General features: G+C 36.5%; 2 protein-coding genes across 2 annotated transcripts; one reads left to right on the top strand and one right to left on the bottom strand.

The window, feature by feature from the left end:
* Nucleotides 1–2389: 2389 nt before the first annotated feature.
* On the top strand, nucleotides 2390–8667 carry tescb (tescalcin b). Its single transcript, XM_028463012.1, has 8 exons — nucleotides 2390–2613; nucleotides 5715–5784; nucleotides 5964–6044; nucleotides 6528–6679; nucleotides 6777–6838; nucleotides 7863–7970; nucleotides 8327–8374; nucleotides 8462–8667. The coding sequence occupies exons 1-8, from the start codon at nucleotides 2550–2552 to the stop codon at nucleotides 8534–8536; spliced, it is 660 nt and encodes a 219-aa protein (XP_028318813.1). The 5' UTR covers nucleotides 2390–2549; the 3' UTR covers nucleotides 8537–8667.
* Nucleotides 8668–14308: 5641 nt separating this feature from the next.
* On the bottom strand, nucleotides 14309–16616 carry m17 (IL-6 subfamily cytokine M17). The gene is made up of 3 exons (XM_028463251.1): nucleotides 16549–16616; nucleotides 16113–16261; nucleotides 14309–15000 (listed from the first exon to the last, which is right to left on the bottom strand). Exons 1-3 carry the CDS (start codon nucleotides 16601–16603, stop codon nucleotides 14521–14523), a joined length of 684 nt encoding a protein of 227 aa, XP_028319052.1. The 5' UTR covers nucleotides 16604–16616; the 3' UTR covers nucleotides 14309–14520.
* Nucleotides 16617–17192: the final 576 nt, after the last annotated feature.

Below are 17192 nucleotides of genomic sequence, written 5' to 3'. Positions count from 1 at the left end.
AGATGTAATGATAGGTAGATATAATAATATTTATGATAAATACTGTTTTGTTTTGGGGGCTTTGTTTTGTTTTGTTTTGTTACACATGAAACTATTATTGTGTGGAATTGCATTCAGAATATTCTCTAATAGCCTGTTTTTCTCAAGGAGACCATTTATGTTGATATTTTCCAGCTGCTGTCTGATGACTCATTAGTGAGAATGACAGTGATAACTGACGATGCTGCTGAAAAAAGTTTATTAAAAAAATATGTTGTGAGAATTAATCAGTGGGTTTATTTCAGAACAATGTATTAATAGGAAAGAATGGTGAGAAAAGGATAACCTTAAGCTTAGAGGGTAAACACTTTGACTGGACTGATGCGTGTCTTTAACGTACAACAAACACAATAAATGGATGATGTTTGACACAGATGTAAAAAGATGAGGTGAAAAAATTATCTTTTTTTTTTTTATGTTCAAGGTTCGTATTACCATTGATCAAACCTGACACCTTGTGGTTAATATAAATATTACACACCTTTGTAATTTTAGTAAACATCAATAATTTAAAAACCTATGGTTTATTCATCTTAGTGTTGATATTATTGAAGTATCACTATTAAACAAAAAAAAGTTATTGAAAAAATGTATAAACCAAGCTATAACAAGCATAAAAATAAGTTAGCATTACATACTTTAGTTCATATGTTCATGAATATGACAGTTACAACATGTATTTTACTAGACATCTGGTGTCCCCTGGGTACAAAATGGTGCAGTTGTTTTAATGGGTCTAATATGTCAACGTAATCGAAGCATGTCTGAACTGATACAGTCATGAAGGAGTGGCTGTCAGAGCCCATAAAGTAAACATCACCTTTATTTATGAGTAGAGTTGTTTTTTTTATCCTCCCGAGTCCCAACATAATTTACTGTACTTATTCCTGATAGATGCCAAAATGTGTGAAGGATGCCTGTTGCTGATGTTGCAATAATAAATTCATGAACAGATATTCATTTCTGCAAATGAGGGTTTCTAGAAGAGCTGATGGTATAGCTGTGACAATGAAACCTTAATAATGTGTGAACAGCTTTTTCCATCTATTGTTTGGACCAATAGAAATATGACCCTGAATCATGATACAATTATTTAACATTTATTCTTTCTTTAGTCTTTGGTAAACGTTTTTTATGGAAGCCTGTGTCCGCCACTAAAAAAAAAAAATCACCAAGGAAAGTCATAATTATGAGATAGAAAGTCATAATTATGAGTTAGTAAAATCATAATTATGAGTTACTAAAGTCATAATTATGAGAAAAAAAGTCATAATTATGAAATGAGATACTTAAACACATTTACAGTGAGCTGACACACAGAGATGGCTGATAAGACTTTCAAAGACTACTTTAGACTGGGCTTTACAAATGATGAAATACTTTGTTTGCAAATTCACATAGAAATATGCTGAGTAAACACACCTTTGAAAAGATACTAAGCAAAAAGAGGCTCTGGAGTCGAAAGGATAAAACTGATGTGGCTGAAGTAGAGCATGGTTTATTGAACAAGTGGAGATTCCTGGTCAGTGCCATGGGTACAGATGGATGCACCAAAAATGTTTCTATCTCATAATTATGACTTTACTAGCTCATAATTATGACTTTCTTTCTCATAATTATGACTTCCTATCTCATATTTATGACTTTCTTTCTCATAATTATGACTTTACTAACTAAAAAGTATGACTGTTTCTCATAATTGTGACTTTCTAACTCATAATTATGACTTTACTTGGTGATTTTTTAAATTTTTTTCAGAGGCAGAAACGGGCTACTATAGTTTTTATTCTGTTATTTGTATTTTTTTCTCTTGTGGCTGTAACAAAAGCAATTCCCCCCTGGGGTTAATATAATTCTGATTCTGATTCTGATTCTGATCTACAACACACACTACTCTGTTATGGCTTGTTTTCTTTTCTTTTTCTTTTTTTTTCCTATTGAGTTGAAAAGGTTTTGTAACTATGGTTATTTATCCAACTGGATTTTTTTCGCGAGCCCTTGATTCAACTATCTTATCACATCTGTCCCCAATCCTATTTAATAGCTACTTCTACCAACCCTATCATTTCCAACAAAAAGTCTATAGATCACTTTTTAACAATGCTGGGAAATACCAGAATGAACATATTAATGCAAACTCTTTTTCAAGTGAAACCTGAGAAAAGTGATTTTTTTTTCTTTTTGACGTTTGGCATCATCCCAGCCTGATTCATTTAAATACATTTGTGGAACGTGAAGACAAAGTCGTGTCGCTTTTAAAAAAGCTGAGTTCGGGTGACTATGAATAATTGACACACATACACATAGGGTTGGGTTGTGTCAGGTTTCTGTCGTCATCAGGACGGTTTACTGCAGTTGCGGAAGTGGCACGCGCTTTTTCTCTGTTTGCGGAGGATGACACACACACACACACATACACACACACACACGCGCGCACACGCACACACAGAGGAGATCCTATTGGATCACTGAGATCACCGATCAGATCGGATCAGATCCTGTAGACAGAGATGGGGGCACTGATGTCTGCAGCCGATCACCCAGAACACAGCGATCTGACAGACAGAACTGGCTGTGAGTGTTATTGTCTGTGTCTGTGTCGGTGTGTCGGTGTGTCTGTCGCTGCGGATGTTTCCGTGCACTGCAACAGGAAGTCTCATTGAACCGTCTCTTCATCCTGTACTGTAATCAGGTCCCCTCAAAGTTTTAAGGGTTAACTTTTCAAAGTGTTGAGCAAACACACCACATTAACGTGATCAGACATGTCTGTGTGCATAAAGATAGGAGATAAATATTAGGGCTGTATATCACCCTTTTAAATTCTGTTGCGATAACGATCATCAGAACAACAATTCAGTCAAAAAGTCTGCCACGATACTTTTTTGATTTGATTCGATTTAGCGGCCTGCAGTTGATCTCAGACAATAATCTGATTAAAGACTAAAAATGCAATATTGATACATTTTGAGAATTGTATTGCCTGGCTGTTTAAAGGTGCAGTATGTACAATTTTCAACTTTTAAAGCTAGTGTCGGCGATTTTCTCCAGATACACTTTTTAAGTTTTTGGTTGAAATTTTCTTTATGTCCTGACAGAAATTAAGATCTTATGTGCCCTGAAAAAGGAACTAAGAAAATCTGTCAACTGTAGCAGCTGTAAATCTGTAATAACTTTGACCAATGGAAAAAAAAGAACCCGTTCTCGACTCCTCACATGCGCGAGCTGACAATGAAAGCGCGTCACCGCTGACAGAGTTAAAACAGAGTTTTTGGTCACATTTTTTTTAACATATATAATGGTAAAGTTTATTGTTTACTTACTGCTGAATAAGACATGAGACAATGAAGTTTCTACACAATTCAAGTGATGAGCTGGGCTCCTCTTCTGCAGCAGCTGTGCACATGCATGTGAGTGAGACGGAGCACAGAGGGGGAGGGGCGAGGGGGGTCAATTCAGAGCCATCGGGGAGGCTACATTCAAAATCACGCTGGCTTTCGAAAATCGCCTACCCTACCTTTAAATATGTCTTAGATACCTAAAATAAAAATGTGAGTGATTTTTATTAGATAATACAGTTATATATACATTAATAAATATTGCTGGCCCGGCCAACCTGTAGTACCTATTTTCCACCGGTTTGGTGAGTATAGACCTATTTACAGCAGAGCAGTTCCATCTCTGGTAACAAATATCCATCAAACAGATAAACGGTGCACTACCCGTGAGGTTTACAACTAACAAACAACTGCTTAAACATCTTCACTCATGGACGCATCACACATGTAAAGCTGACAATATACACCGGCCTGCATGGGCCCGCCGAAAACATTTGCGGGATGTAGCAGAGAATATTGTCACCTGTACATTCAGTGGTCAGGACCGGGTATGGCCGAAGTGTCGCTTTTACTCAGTGATATGCCACCTGGTGGTGGCAGAAATTGCTTGCAAATCTCACACCTTTAAGGCATTTACATGAAAAACATTCTCAAGAAAACGTTTTTTTCTCACCAACTAATGTTCGGTGTTTTAGCTAAAAAAATATAAGCGGAAGGCAAAATGGTGATGGATAGCGATGCTTATACTTTAGATTGATTTGACTAAAATATTGATTAATATTTACACTCCTAATAAATATGTGGCCTATTCGTACGGTTGCCGTACGGACAACCCCCCGGTGGTATTGGTACGTTTACTGAAGTACACATGCGTAGCGTCTTAGGGTTAGGGTTAGGTTGAGGTTTACGGTTAGGTTATAACCCTGTATTGCAACAATTTTTAGGGTTAGATTTACGGTTAGGTTTAGTCTTAGTTACTGGCCAATGATTGACCTATTACCTGACCTAAAATGGCCAATGAGGGGCGCTGCGTACGGATAGAACGTCGGTATATTGAGACGGCAACCGTACGGATCACCACTGCCATCAATCAATGAGACTTGCTTGTGATTATTTAGCAATAAATGCTGCTCAAAATTGGGATGTTTTTGCACATGTAAATTGAGAGGTTTAAGAGTTTGTGGATCAAATCAACGGTCTATTTCTGCTGTTGTAATTCATTTTTTTTTCATTTTTTTTTGGTAACTATTATTCTATTACAATATTTACATGTTCAAAGTAAAGACATAAATCAACCGTCGTTAAAATGAAACATTTAGATGACGAATGAGGTGTGAAGTACTGTAGAAGCATTGAACTAATAATGTGCAAAAAACACCACAACAAACTCTAATCAAAACCATGCATACCCTACATCAATATTTAGAGTATTCTTTATCTAACTTAATTAAATCTTTATATGTATGTATCTAAAGTCAGCGTTCACCTGTTAAGGTGAACTGAAGTCAAACTTTTCTTTAAAAACGTATCCCCAGTACTTTAATCACCTTGTCTTTATAAAAGTAGTGTATATGAAAAGAGTCTTCATGTAAATCCAATAGACGTGTTCCTATCAGATGTAAATATTGGATATTAGTCCAATATCATCAAACGATAAGTATCAGATTATATCAACCTGCATCGAATATTTCCGATACAAATTATCCCACCGAGTTTCATCAGGACTGGTTTGTGAATTTCATTGCAAATTTCTGTACTATGTCTGTCTACTGTATCATTATTAGACATTTGTTCCAAGCCTTTAAAGTGTGAATGATCCTGGTACCGTGATCAGGATCATTGATCTAGATAATACCTGATAGAGGATATTTGGTGCTTGGTGGAGGTTAGCGTTCTCAGACTGCTGTTGTTTAAGGTAGTTAACAGCCCTAATGTAGACCCTAAAGGCTTCTACTTATGTTTCCTTAAAGCTAACAAAGGTCAAATATAAAGATATACGACCGTGGGAAAAATTAACAGACAATAATTGTGAGAAAGCTATTCACAAATATCAAATGAAACTCATTGATAACTCTAACACATGCCAGCTTGTTTGTTGAAGCTGACGTAAATAATTTAAAGTGTAAGTGTAAGTTTCCCTTAGTGGGAAAGGTTGTTCAGAGGAGACTATAAGGTTTTACTGATAGAAAATCAGGAACAAAGGAACTGAAATGTAGGCAAACCAAAGGCAAGACATGTTCTACAAATGCTGTGATCATGCAAAGTGGAACCTTTAAAAAACATTTAGGTAACGCTGCAAATACTTAATTACCTCTTATGTATCTTTACTACTACTTTCAGTTTCGCTTGAGCAGATTGGAGTTCTACGCAAAAGATTTAAACAGCTGAGCCACAACGAGGAAACTCTACGGTGAGCATTAGACTGTTGGTTTTCAAGCGTTTGATTGGCCCACCATCAAAAATATGGCCTTGCTTTCTTTAGAGCAGGAAACCAGTTCAACAGGTCCAATGTTAGCGTTAATGGTGTTGTTGCTACACTGTAATTACATCTAAATGTCACTACCTAAAACCCTTTAATGTATTGCACAGGAGAGAGCACTTCAATGAAATCCCAGATCTTGCGTGTAATCCCATCCGCGCACAAATCATCGAGGCTTTTTTTGACACAAGGTAAGGAAGTAAGATATATCAAGATAGTTGCTTCTTTTTGTTCACAAGTCCCGATCAGTATGGGGTACCGAATGTATAAACAGTTTCATAGCTGACATATTTTGAACATTTAGTTCATTGTCCTTACATTTAGATTATTTTTCTTTCATTTGAGACAAATTAATGTAAAACAGCATGTCCCGTATCAACTCTACATGTAAAAGTTAGATCTAAATGTTAAATTTAAATGTAAATGTTAAATGTAAATTTAAATGTCAATGTTGAATGTTGAATGTAAATATCTGAATGTTAAATGTAAATCCAAGTTTTAAATGCAAATCTAAATGTAAATGTTGAATGTTAAATGTAAATGTTGAATGTTAAATGTAAATATTGAATGTACATCAAAATTTTAAACATTTACATTTAGATTAGTTTTTTCATGTGTACACATTTTTAACAACGATATAGAACCTGCTGTTTTATATGATTTTTTTGTCTCAGAAACTTCCATCAGAACGGTGAGAGGACGGTGCAGGGGACTGTCCAGGAGATCAGTTTCAAGGACTTCCTGGTGGTCATGTCACATTTCAGGCCTCCATCTCTGCACATGACTGAGGAGCAGCGAGAACACGTCAGGAGGGAGAAGCTGAGATGTGTGTCTTAAAGCAGGAACACGCGATCACATGTTTTAGATCTATGGTCAAACATGTGGTGGGTATAATGTGATCACTGTGTGCTTTTTCTCCTCAGTTTTATTTAATATGCATGACACAGACAACGATGGGACCATAACTCTGGAAGAATACAGACATGTAAGAATGTTTTTTTTTAAAATTTATTTATTTGGGAAGTTTTTTAAGAAAATGAAAAAAAAAAAAAAAAAACAGAACACTCAATTGTCCAACTTATCATTTGAAATGGTGTAGGTTGAAGCAAGTTATACACACTTAGCCCATCACAACAAGCAAAACACGGCTCTCTAAATATCACAAAAAATAATTAGGAAACTAATGCCACTATTTTACAATACTATGTTTTATACATGCACATCAAACCTATATACATACATATGCATGTACATAACATCATTTAACAATTTAAGAGACACTACTATACAAATTTCATCAGCTGAATTTTAAATAACACAAAATGTAACGTGGCAGTATTTAAATTCATAATATACTCCATCACGATATATACCTTTTATTATGTTTATTGCTTATTTATTGTTTATACTATTAAATACATATATATTATTGCTGTCCCAGGTAAAATTGTTATTCTTATACTTAATAGCAATATATTATTAAAAAACCTTTTAAAACAGGTTTATAATGCCTCATTACAATTTCAGCATTTTCTATTATATATTTTATATGCATTTCTAAAAAAAAAAATAATAATCACATATAGGATAAAACCTAGGTTCTTAAAGTGGGGTACGGGTACTGCCGGGACACGCAAGTTGTCATAGGGGGTAAGTGAAGAAAAAGGAGGGTCAATGCTACATCCTGCCACTTAGCTGAAGGATACATATGTACAATTTGTTTTAAACCTATTTCATGTTTGTTTTTCATAGTGATTATAACGCATGTATTCAATGTTTTTGTTTTGTTGATTCTTTCATGAAGTTTGAGACAAAGAATAAAAACATGCCACTGTAGGGCTACATTGTATATTTCTTTTAAGTGTGCAATGTATGGGGTACATGGCTTCAGGCTAAATGTCTGAAGGGGTACGGGAAGAAGATACAACTTCTGATCAATGAATGTTACGCATGGCAATCAATCACTGCAGCTGCTGCACTGGTTTATTTACGCAACGCTACTTGTGCAGGTGGTGGAGGAGCTGCTGTCCCGCAGTGGAGCGCTGGAAAAGGAAACGGCAAAGTGCATCGCTGATGCAGCCATGCTGGAAGTGGCCAGTATTTCAATGGGTCACATGGTAAGTCAGTCATCACCATTCAGCTTGGTGTATATACCAGGCAGTGGCTATTAGTACGGTTGCCGTATCAATATACCGACATTCTATCAGTATGCAGTGCCCCCTCATTGGCCAGTTTAGGTCATGTAATAGCTCAGTCATTGGCCAGTTTAGGTCACATGACTAAGACTAAACCTAACCCTAAAAATTGTTGCGATATAGGATTATAAACTAACCCTAAGACGCTACGTAATTGTACTTCAGTAAACGTACCAGTAGCACCGGGGGTTGTCCGTACGGCAACCGTACAAAGACACTTTCTTCATACTACTGTACTACTCGTAGTTTACAATACCTGCTTGTTTGTAACTGCTCAGGAACCTGATGAGTTCTACGAAGGCATCACGTTCGAGCATTTTTTTAAGGTTGGTGCAGGAATGCTCAGAAGAAGCATTTTAGCTGCCGTTTTATTAAGTAACAGATTCATGATCGATTATTAAACTCTTTTGCAGTTGCTCAAAGGCTTTGACATCGAAGCAAAAATGAACATTCGTTTCTTGAACATGGCCACGACTCTATGCAAGTGAGTTTTGTTTTTTTTTTTTAACACTACATCATTGGAATGATGAGCAATAATTAAGCTTTCTGATTGCACTGAAATGGCACCTAATTTACCTTATCAATGACTCGCTATGCAAATGTAAACACTCTGGATGTATTGAAGAAGTTGTATGCAATAATGACAAATATACTATGTTTTTTGCAAGTCACCGGAAAATGACATGAACGTTTGTGTCATTCTCAAAATGGTTCTACTATTAAAACCTGTCAAATTTTCAGGGAAATAAATGTTTAATTTTAGAGTCTTTGTCTTTCTTCACAAATATGACAATTGATGCATGCATTTTGCACAATAACTGACTCCAGTGTGACAGACTTGAGTTCTCTTTCTGATTTTTAGTCAAACAAACTGGAAAGTAATAGAAAATATAACTAATTACCTGTATTAAAGTTGTTTTTAATCATTTACAATTGCCTTTTTATACAGCCATTTGGAGGTAGAAACACATTGTAGTAAAAAGTGTGAAAAACACTTCCTAAAGAAATTACTTTTAGCTATCCTATAATTCCTTTATCTCCATATTTAATGCTGAGGAAATTGTGATCATCTCAAATGCAAAGTTAAGATCCAAACTTACCCAGGACGGAGGAAGGGAGTTTAACTTTTCATCAGCCCAGAATCTTCTGTGTCAAGTATGAAGAATATTTCCTTTCTTGTCTTCTGTCACTGTTTAAATATTAGTTCCATACATCCTTATTTTTCACCCACTCCTGAGATGAGTTGATAGTTCATTCTGAAACAAACACACATTTAATCCTTTAAACTGTCACGTTTTGGAGCTGGTGTGGTGTAGGACCCAAGCACAGAGAGAGAATGAGGCTGGCATACGGTTCATAGAAACAGCCCAGGTTTAATGACAGAAACAAACAAAAACCTGAGGAGAGCAGGAGACAAAACACAGCAGCACACAAACAGAATGACAATGAACCAGCAGCCATTCTGTGTCCGAGCTTGATTGGTAACAGCCCACACCTGGATGTAAAACAGCCCAAACACATGACATCACTGGGAGGAGGAGACACAAACAGGAATACCTGGAAAGCTGTTTGAGCATAAATTAGATATCTTTGATGTCAAAGCTTATACTAGTGAGGTCTTTGACTGCACTAGTTTACTAGTATAACACTGAGACATGTACTAGTAAACTAGTAGAGAGGAAACATCCCTACATGTTAACTAGTAAAATGCTAAATATCCACTAGTTAACTAGTAACATGTATTTTGTGTTTACTAGTTAACTAGTGAGCCTCAAAATGTTTACTAGTTAACTATTTACAGCCAAGATGTCCACTAGTTTAACTAGTTTGACTATTTTTAACCTTACTAGTTAACTAGTAGGGCGCACGGTGGATTAGTGGTTAGCACGTCCGCCCCACGGAAGGTCCTGGGTTCAAGCCCTGGGGTGGACTTGGGTCCTTTCTGTGTGGAGTTTGCATGTTCTCCCCGTGCTGCGTGGGTTTCCTCCGGGTACTCTGGCTTCCTCCCACAATCCAAAAACATGACTTTAAGGTTGATTGGCCATAGGAGTGAATGAGAGTGAATGGTTGTCTGTGTCTGTGTTGCCCTGTGATGGACTGGCACCCTGTCCAGGGTGTACCCCCGCCAAGCGCCCTATGAGAGCCGGATATTGGCACCAGCAGACCCCCGTGACCCTGTTAAACGGGAATAAGCGGGTATGAAAATGGATGGATGGATAGTTAACTAGTAAAAGCAAAAAGGTTCACTAGTTATACTAGAAATGGCTTTATGAGTCATACTAGTGAACAAATGAGGCTCTAAATGTTCACTAGTTAACTAGTAAGATAACATATGTCCACTAGTTGCACTTGCATTGTTTTCACGAGTCATACTAGTTGTACACTAGTTGTTTACTAGTTAACTAGTAAACACAAAATACATGTTACTAGTTAACTAGTGGATATTTAGCACCTTACTAGTCAACATGGAGGGATGTTTCCTCTCTACTAGTATACTAGTACAGGTACATGTTTTAGTGTTCTACTAGTAAACCAGTGCAGTCAAAGACCTCACTAGTATAGGTAACTGAGTTTTGATATCAAAGATATCTAATATATGCTCAATCGGCTTTCCATACAAGAGTTTACACATGAAACAAGAACTAGAATGGAAACTAAATAGAACCAACAAAGACTTGTAGAAAAACAAAAAGACGACCACGAGGGCTAAAGTGAACGAAAACTAAACAGAACCTGACACAAACATGTTGAATTTAGCCATAATCCAGGCCAACCCAGCATTTAATCTAATGTTTTGTGGCGATCCATGCTGAAATGAACAGATATAATTGGTTTTCCTCATCTTCTTACAATAATCAAAAAAGTACTGTAAATTAGGATTTTTTTTAATATATATATATATATATATATACAGTATATATATACAGTATATATAATTGTGATTTTTTTATTTGCTTTATTTATAAAACTGTAGATCATCTATTAGAAGGCTATCTTTCAAAAGTTATTATTATACTGTAATTATTTTACAAAATCTACCTGCACAGCTGCACAGCAACAACATTCCTCAGTGAGTCTATATAGAATAGCATAGAATAGAATAGAATGCTTTTATTGTCATACATAAGGTATAAAGACAATCTTGTGGCAGAAGATATAGAGACAAATAAAAAGGAGCCACAAAGATGATAAATAATCAATAAATAAACAGTGACAACAACGAGAATAAGTGTATTGCACAGTTACAAATTGTCTGAAATGACTGAATACCTCTTATGTAAAAGTATTGCACTGGGATAGAACGTGTTATATTAATTCAACAAAGACAACTGAAAATATAACCAGGGTTGGATATCTATAATGAACTATAATAATATATAACAGCCAATATTAAAAGTGTCAGGAGTAGACTTTATTCAGATTACATCATATGGACCACATCACCTAGTCTGTCTTATACTGCCCTCCCATGGTCAAAACATGTATTCCAACTTAAAGTTTTTTTTTGTTTTTTTTTTTTTTTCTCATCTTATGATTTATGACGTAATACTTTCACATTCACGAACAGACAAAATTGACAATTCAACTATGCATGTGCGATAATTTTCTGTCGAAGTTCACAGTAACGAAACTCACCCTCCACATGTTTAACAGCTGACAGTGGCTCTTATTTTGAAGGAACAATCGGCCTCAGGCTGCTTCCCAAAGGCCAATTACCAATATGCTTTAATTTAGTCATCAGTAACACATTTAGTCTTAGTCTAAAATCTTAATGTAATTTAGTTAGCAAAAACTGAAATAGTTCTAATAGTGAAATTTTGACTAAACCATAGTTGCATTTTAGTCAAATGACTTTATCTAAAACTAAATCAAAATTGCTGTCATAATTAACACTGCACTCTTGTTGTGTCATTCAAATTGTGTTTCGCTACGATGAGCTAAGCTAACTCATCTAGCTAGCTTGCTCCACATGGCAACAACACACTTCTCTGCAACTGAGGAGGGAAAAAAAAAAACACCTGACGCAGCAGCACCAGTGACCAGCTTTCAAGCAATGATTGAGCAATAAATATAATCTACAATCTTGCTTTTAAGTATCAATACAGTATTTGAAAATGTAATGTGCATTACTTAGCTTTCCCATTATGAAAACAAATAACCAATACAATGCAAATCTCTCTATAAAAGCAAGGAACGTCTGAGTGCGTGCGTGTGTGCGTACGGAGCACATATTTCCCCGACGCGGTGTCTGATTGAGCTGAAACCTTTTTACCAGCTTGCACATAATGTGCATCCATAATTATGGATTTATTTGGGGTTGCAAAACATTTATTTTCATTTTATTTTGAGATTACGGCTCCCAATTTTGATCGTGTCGTGGTACTTCCGCACTGTAAAAAGTGCACTGTAAAAAGCATATTACTGCAGCGCTTCTGTCTATCTATGTGCACACACCTCAGCAACAGAACAACGCAGTGTCACTTACAGCAGCCACACGGAGGCTGCTGAAAGTGACACTGTGGTTCTTTTTGCTCGGTCATGGTGCATTCTGGCAATCTGCCAAAGACAGCAGGAGCAGCAGGGGGGACTGTTTTTTTTTTTTTTTTTTCACACAAACTAGTTTCATGTAAAGCTGTCTTTACACAGTGACAGCTTTAGCAAATATGACAAAAAGCCGCTCTTATAAGAGGTGCAGACTGCACCTTTAAGTCCAGCAAACATTGGTGTACTTTAATTATCAATTTATCATGCGCATGTCGCATAGGATTAAACCAGGGAAATCGCATATTATGCTATTTTACTTTACGTTTTATAACACTCGAGAGTACAGAGTATATACACCTCTTTGTATATCCAACCTTCAAACACATACGCGTTTGCCCTTAATTGACAACTCTACTTAAGCTCCCACTATATAAATACATACTTCTGACAGGCACTGTACTAGTATTATTTAATAAACAACAAAGAAAATATGTATGCAGCAGATATTCAGCAAACAAATATGGAAGGGAGAAATGAACATATTTATCAGGTTACACTGCATAGTGAAGTGGATGAACGAGGTAGTGAAAATATAAGAACTTGACCTGAGGTTCCCTCTGTGTTGGAGAACTGGATTTATCGCACAAAATGCATCCTCTGCAACTTTCACTTTCATCAATTCTTCTTGTTTTGTTCAGAGGAGAAAAAAAAAGTATCAATTTTTCGTGTGATTTAGGGCTCTACTGATGACAAATTTGAATGCAGAACTAAAAACTGGATTTTTCCAGGGGTTTTCCCTATAGTCCACCCTAAATGCAGCTCCATCTCTGTCTATGGGAAGAAAACAAGTGTGCAAACGGTGCTTTACGAGCCAGTACAGTCTTCTGACTCCTAAACACACAACAACCTTGTGACTGACGAGACGGGCCCGTCAGTTTCATGAAATCTTTCCTATCAGATGCAGCCTTGTGCCAAAGACATGCGTCACTGTGAGCTGATATCACACTGTCAGCGTCTCAGCAGCTTCCTGATTTTTTATTTAACCTCTGTGGACAGCATTTGAGAAACTTTTGTTTTAAGGAACCCTTGTTTGGCATATAAAGTGTAAACTATTTTTTCTAGAGCAGGGGTCACCAACATGTTGCCCATGGGCACTATGTAGCCCGCACGGACCATGTGAGGTGCCCTCAGGAGCTCCAGTCACCGATGAGCTCCATCTAAAATATGATTTACTTTCCAGGATTTAAACTCACAAAGATAAATACAGATGTGATGTAGTTATTATTGAGTAGAGTTTTAGTATTAAATTACCATAGTTACAGTATATGTTTATTTTTCACTGAAACATTGTGACCAATGTTTTTAAGTTTGGCAGTTTTGTACGTGAAATGTATTTTTAAAAACGCAAGGTGGGTTTTTGTAAAATATAACTTAAAAAATTGTTCCATTTTGCAAATGTTACATGTTATACGATTAGTTAAAAGTTGTTTGTTAGTAGCTGTTAAAATGGAAGATGGACGTTTTTGATGAAATGTAATGGAAATGAAACAATTGCATAAATTAGGAGAAATAAAGTGTTAAGTTTTGAAATTACTGCTCGCCTTCCTTATTATCTTACCCTCAATTCTCGTATATAAGAAGTCCCTTAAAGTCCCTTAACCATAGCCCTTCAGACTATTCAGTACCTATGAAGTAGCTCACAGTTTGATAAATGTTGGTGGCCCCTGTTCTATAGAGTCACAGATCAAATGAATAAAAGCAATAATTCAATAAAGTAGAGCAGAAAAGTTTTTAATAACTGTGTACAATAGAAAATATATTTACCCCGGCAACACACACAGGCTCTCACATAACAGACTTTTACATGAAAACATATGACTGACTGTGAACATATTATAAATAAATATTAAATATCATAAATATATGTCTTTCCTCTGGTGTACCTGACACCTTGATCATCATCCTGCTGTCTGTCAGTAAAGTGCTTCTAGAGACTGACCATCGCATTTATCTGCATCATCCTCCTCCTCCTCCTGCACACTTTGCCCTTCATAGTCCTCAGCTCTCTGCTCACATTTGACAGAAACTCCTTGTAGGTCTTCAGCACCACGCAGCCGTAGACCTTCTGCTGGAAGACGTTTTGAGGTGGAGGTAGTTCTGTGGATCCAACCTCTGGTTCCAGCGGTGGCAGGTTTGGGAAGAGGTTCTGATAAAAGCTCCTCATGGGGAAAGCCAAGTCTCTGCTGCGTATGCTGACCCTGGTGAGGGCGGACAGCAGTGGGCTGGAAGGTGGCTGGAGGTCCGTTTGCTGCTCGTAGACGCGTGCAAAATGTGGGAAGAAGGCTTGGAGCTTCATGTAGGCGTCCTGTAACCTTTCTGAGGTCTCCAGCCCTATAATGTTGGGATCTGGGATGTCGTTGACCACCCCTGTGCAGAAGAGCTCAGATATTTCACCTTGGGAAGCTTTCTGCAAAACAAAAAAAAAAAGCCTAATTAGAGACAAAAATGGCTAAAAACTATCCACACAAATCCACTTTGTGCAACTTTACACCTTCATCTCAATCTTTTCACGACAACAATGCATGTTTTGTTGTTGCATTTAAATAAATACATGTATTTTGTTGCATAATTGTGACCATCACCAGAAATACTGTATTACAGGGAGAATCTAAAAAGAGAGGGCAGTGTTATTACCTGGGTGAGGGGGAAGGGAACAGGGAAGAGGGAGTCAGGGTAGAAAAATGGAAGGATTGGGGAACAGTTGAATGTTTAAAGGTGATGGTGCAATGTGATGTTATATTTGTGCTTATTGTGCTTATTTTGTGTTGCGTAATCAGTTCAGCCAGTCTGGTGACAAGTGGAGAAGTTACATATTACAATTATGTTTTCAATTACCATGTTCAATTACAAAATTACAACTCAATTCAAATGAAGGTGACTGGCATTTTTTTTACAATTACAATTATTATTTTCCCCTGAAAGTCAATTACAAATACGTTCTCAATTACTAAATTAAATTATTATTTTTAATCACAATTACTGAGCTTTGAATAAATAATCTCATAACTCACTTATACTTCCTCTTGTCTTAGCTTTCAGTTACCATCTCTTCAGACAACTGGTCAGTTTTTGTCTTAAATCAGCTGTAAAATACACTAAAAAAATATTTAATTTATTTCTCATCTATTGGTCATCGAGTTAGGCTTCCTAATCAATGAAAATATTGGTATTAATAACTTTTATGTGTGTGTCTGAGCCTTTTTTCTGTCAGTATAAACCTAAATTTATATATTTTTTTAAATGGTAAAATGATCTTCAGGAGAAGTGACAGGTAGTGGGAAAAGTTGATATAAAACCATATTTTAATAATAGTTAACTGCGTATGTGTAAGCCATGTATTGCATTGTAAATGACCGTTTTTAAGGAATTTTAATGCCAATTATAATTACAAAGTCAATTACCTGAACACAATTACAATACAATTATGATTACAACAGTATTACATTAAAAAAAAACTTTTAAATAAATTGTATAAATTACAATTGTAATTAATTGACCCCAACCCTGCCCTTCACTCACATATATGTTTGTTAGATCAATGGACTCCTTCTGTAGCAGCTTTGTGATCTTCAACGTCTGCTGCAGAGCGTTCCCACACGCTTGGTTTCTTCTCACTGCCACAGTTTTTGTAGAATCGACAGCCATGAGCAGCGAGAGAGAAATGAACGCTGTAAAGGAAAGGAACTGGTCAGTGTTGGTTTCCACACATCAACCCTTCCTGAGGGGAACTTCAGTCAAACCACAACCGAAGTCCAAAGAAAGACGGGGTGAAGCACATTCTCTACTAGATATCCTGCACGTGTGAAAACGGCAGCTTTAATAGCTCAAATAACCAGAATTACAGCCTAGTTGTTTATCAATTCATCAAAAGATGCAGAAAACTCATCATTTCATTTAAAATTCTAAATCTATTAAGTGTAATTGTTCATTTGTAATGATCATAATATATACTTACTTGTTGTGGCCTCCAGAAACAGTTGAAAAGGCATATTCTTTACATGACCATTCATTCTCCTCTCGAGCGCCACCGGCCAATTGTGTGAACTCGTCATAATCACGCTCCTTAAAAACTTTTTTGAAGACAGAAACCACGCATGTGTCACAGGGGGAAATGACGTGACGCTTGTGAGGCCACTGAATTTCCCAGAATTTCCTCCTTTGTCAAATGTGCATTATTTCTCAGGTCATGCACGGTCGATGTCTTGACATGTCTGCTCAGTGCACTGGCATGATGGGACATGGATTATTTTCATGTAAACATATTAATAAAACTTACTGTTTCATGGGAAACATCATTTTCACCTTTTCACTGCTTCAGATAAATGTGTCAGACACGCGGGAGAATTATTGAAGGTCTGAGGTCATGAAAACTTTGACACAGTTCACCATTTTGTTTTCTACTGCCCTCTACAGACCACTGAGGAGAAGGTGGAGAACTTTGTGGAGGAAAGGTAAAATGTGAAAAGATGACTATTTCTTTCTGTTCTTTTTTTTCTTTTTTAAAAACAGCAAAAACAAGAAAACAGGAATATTTCTCTGTCATAATTCTTAGTTTTTCAACAGACCTCAAGATGATCTGATAATTCAACAACAAAAGTA

The sequence above is a fragment of the Gouania willdenowi genome, chromosome 12 (genome assembly GCF_900634775.1).
Source record: "Gouania willdenowi chromosome 12, fGouWil2.1, whole genome shotgun sequence".
NCBI classification, from domain to species: domain Eukaryota; kingdom Metazoa; phylum Chordata; class Actinopteri; order Blenniiformes; family Gobiesocidae; genus Gouania; species Gouania willdenowi.
Note: the sequence above shows the minus strand (reverse complement) of the source record. Positions and strands in the feature narration are given on the sequence as shown.

Excerpts from the sequence above, each read along its gene's own strand:
- tescb (XM_028463012.1), top strand. The coding sequence starts at position 2,550 with ATGGGGGCACTGATGTCTGCAGCCGATCACCCAGAACACAGCGATCTG. Across the intron at positions 7,971-8,326 it reads GTATTTCAATGGGTCACATG|GAACCTGATGAGTTCTACGA; the intron begins GTAAGTCAGTCA and ends GTAACTGCTCAG. Across the intron at positions 8,375-8,461 it reads CGTTCGAGCATTTTTTTAAG|TTGCTCAAAGGCTTTGACAT; the intron begins GTTGGTGCAGGA and ends ACTCTTTTGCAG.
- m17 (XM_028463251.1), bottom strand. The coding sequence starts at position 16,603 with ATGAATGGTCATGTAAAGAATATGCCTTTTCAACTGTTTCTGGAGGCC. Across the intron at positions 16,262-16,548 it reads GTTTCTGGAGGCCACAACAA|CGTTCATTTCTCTCTCGCTG; the intron begins GTAAGTATATAT and ends TTTCCTTTACAG. Across the intron at positions 15,001-16,112 it reads TTGATCTAACAAACATATAT|AAAGCTTCCCAAGGTGAAAT; the intron begins GTGAGTGAAGGG and ends TTTGTTTTGCAG.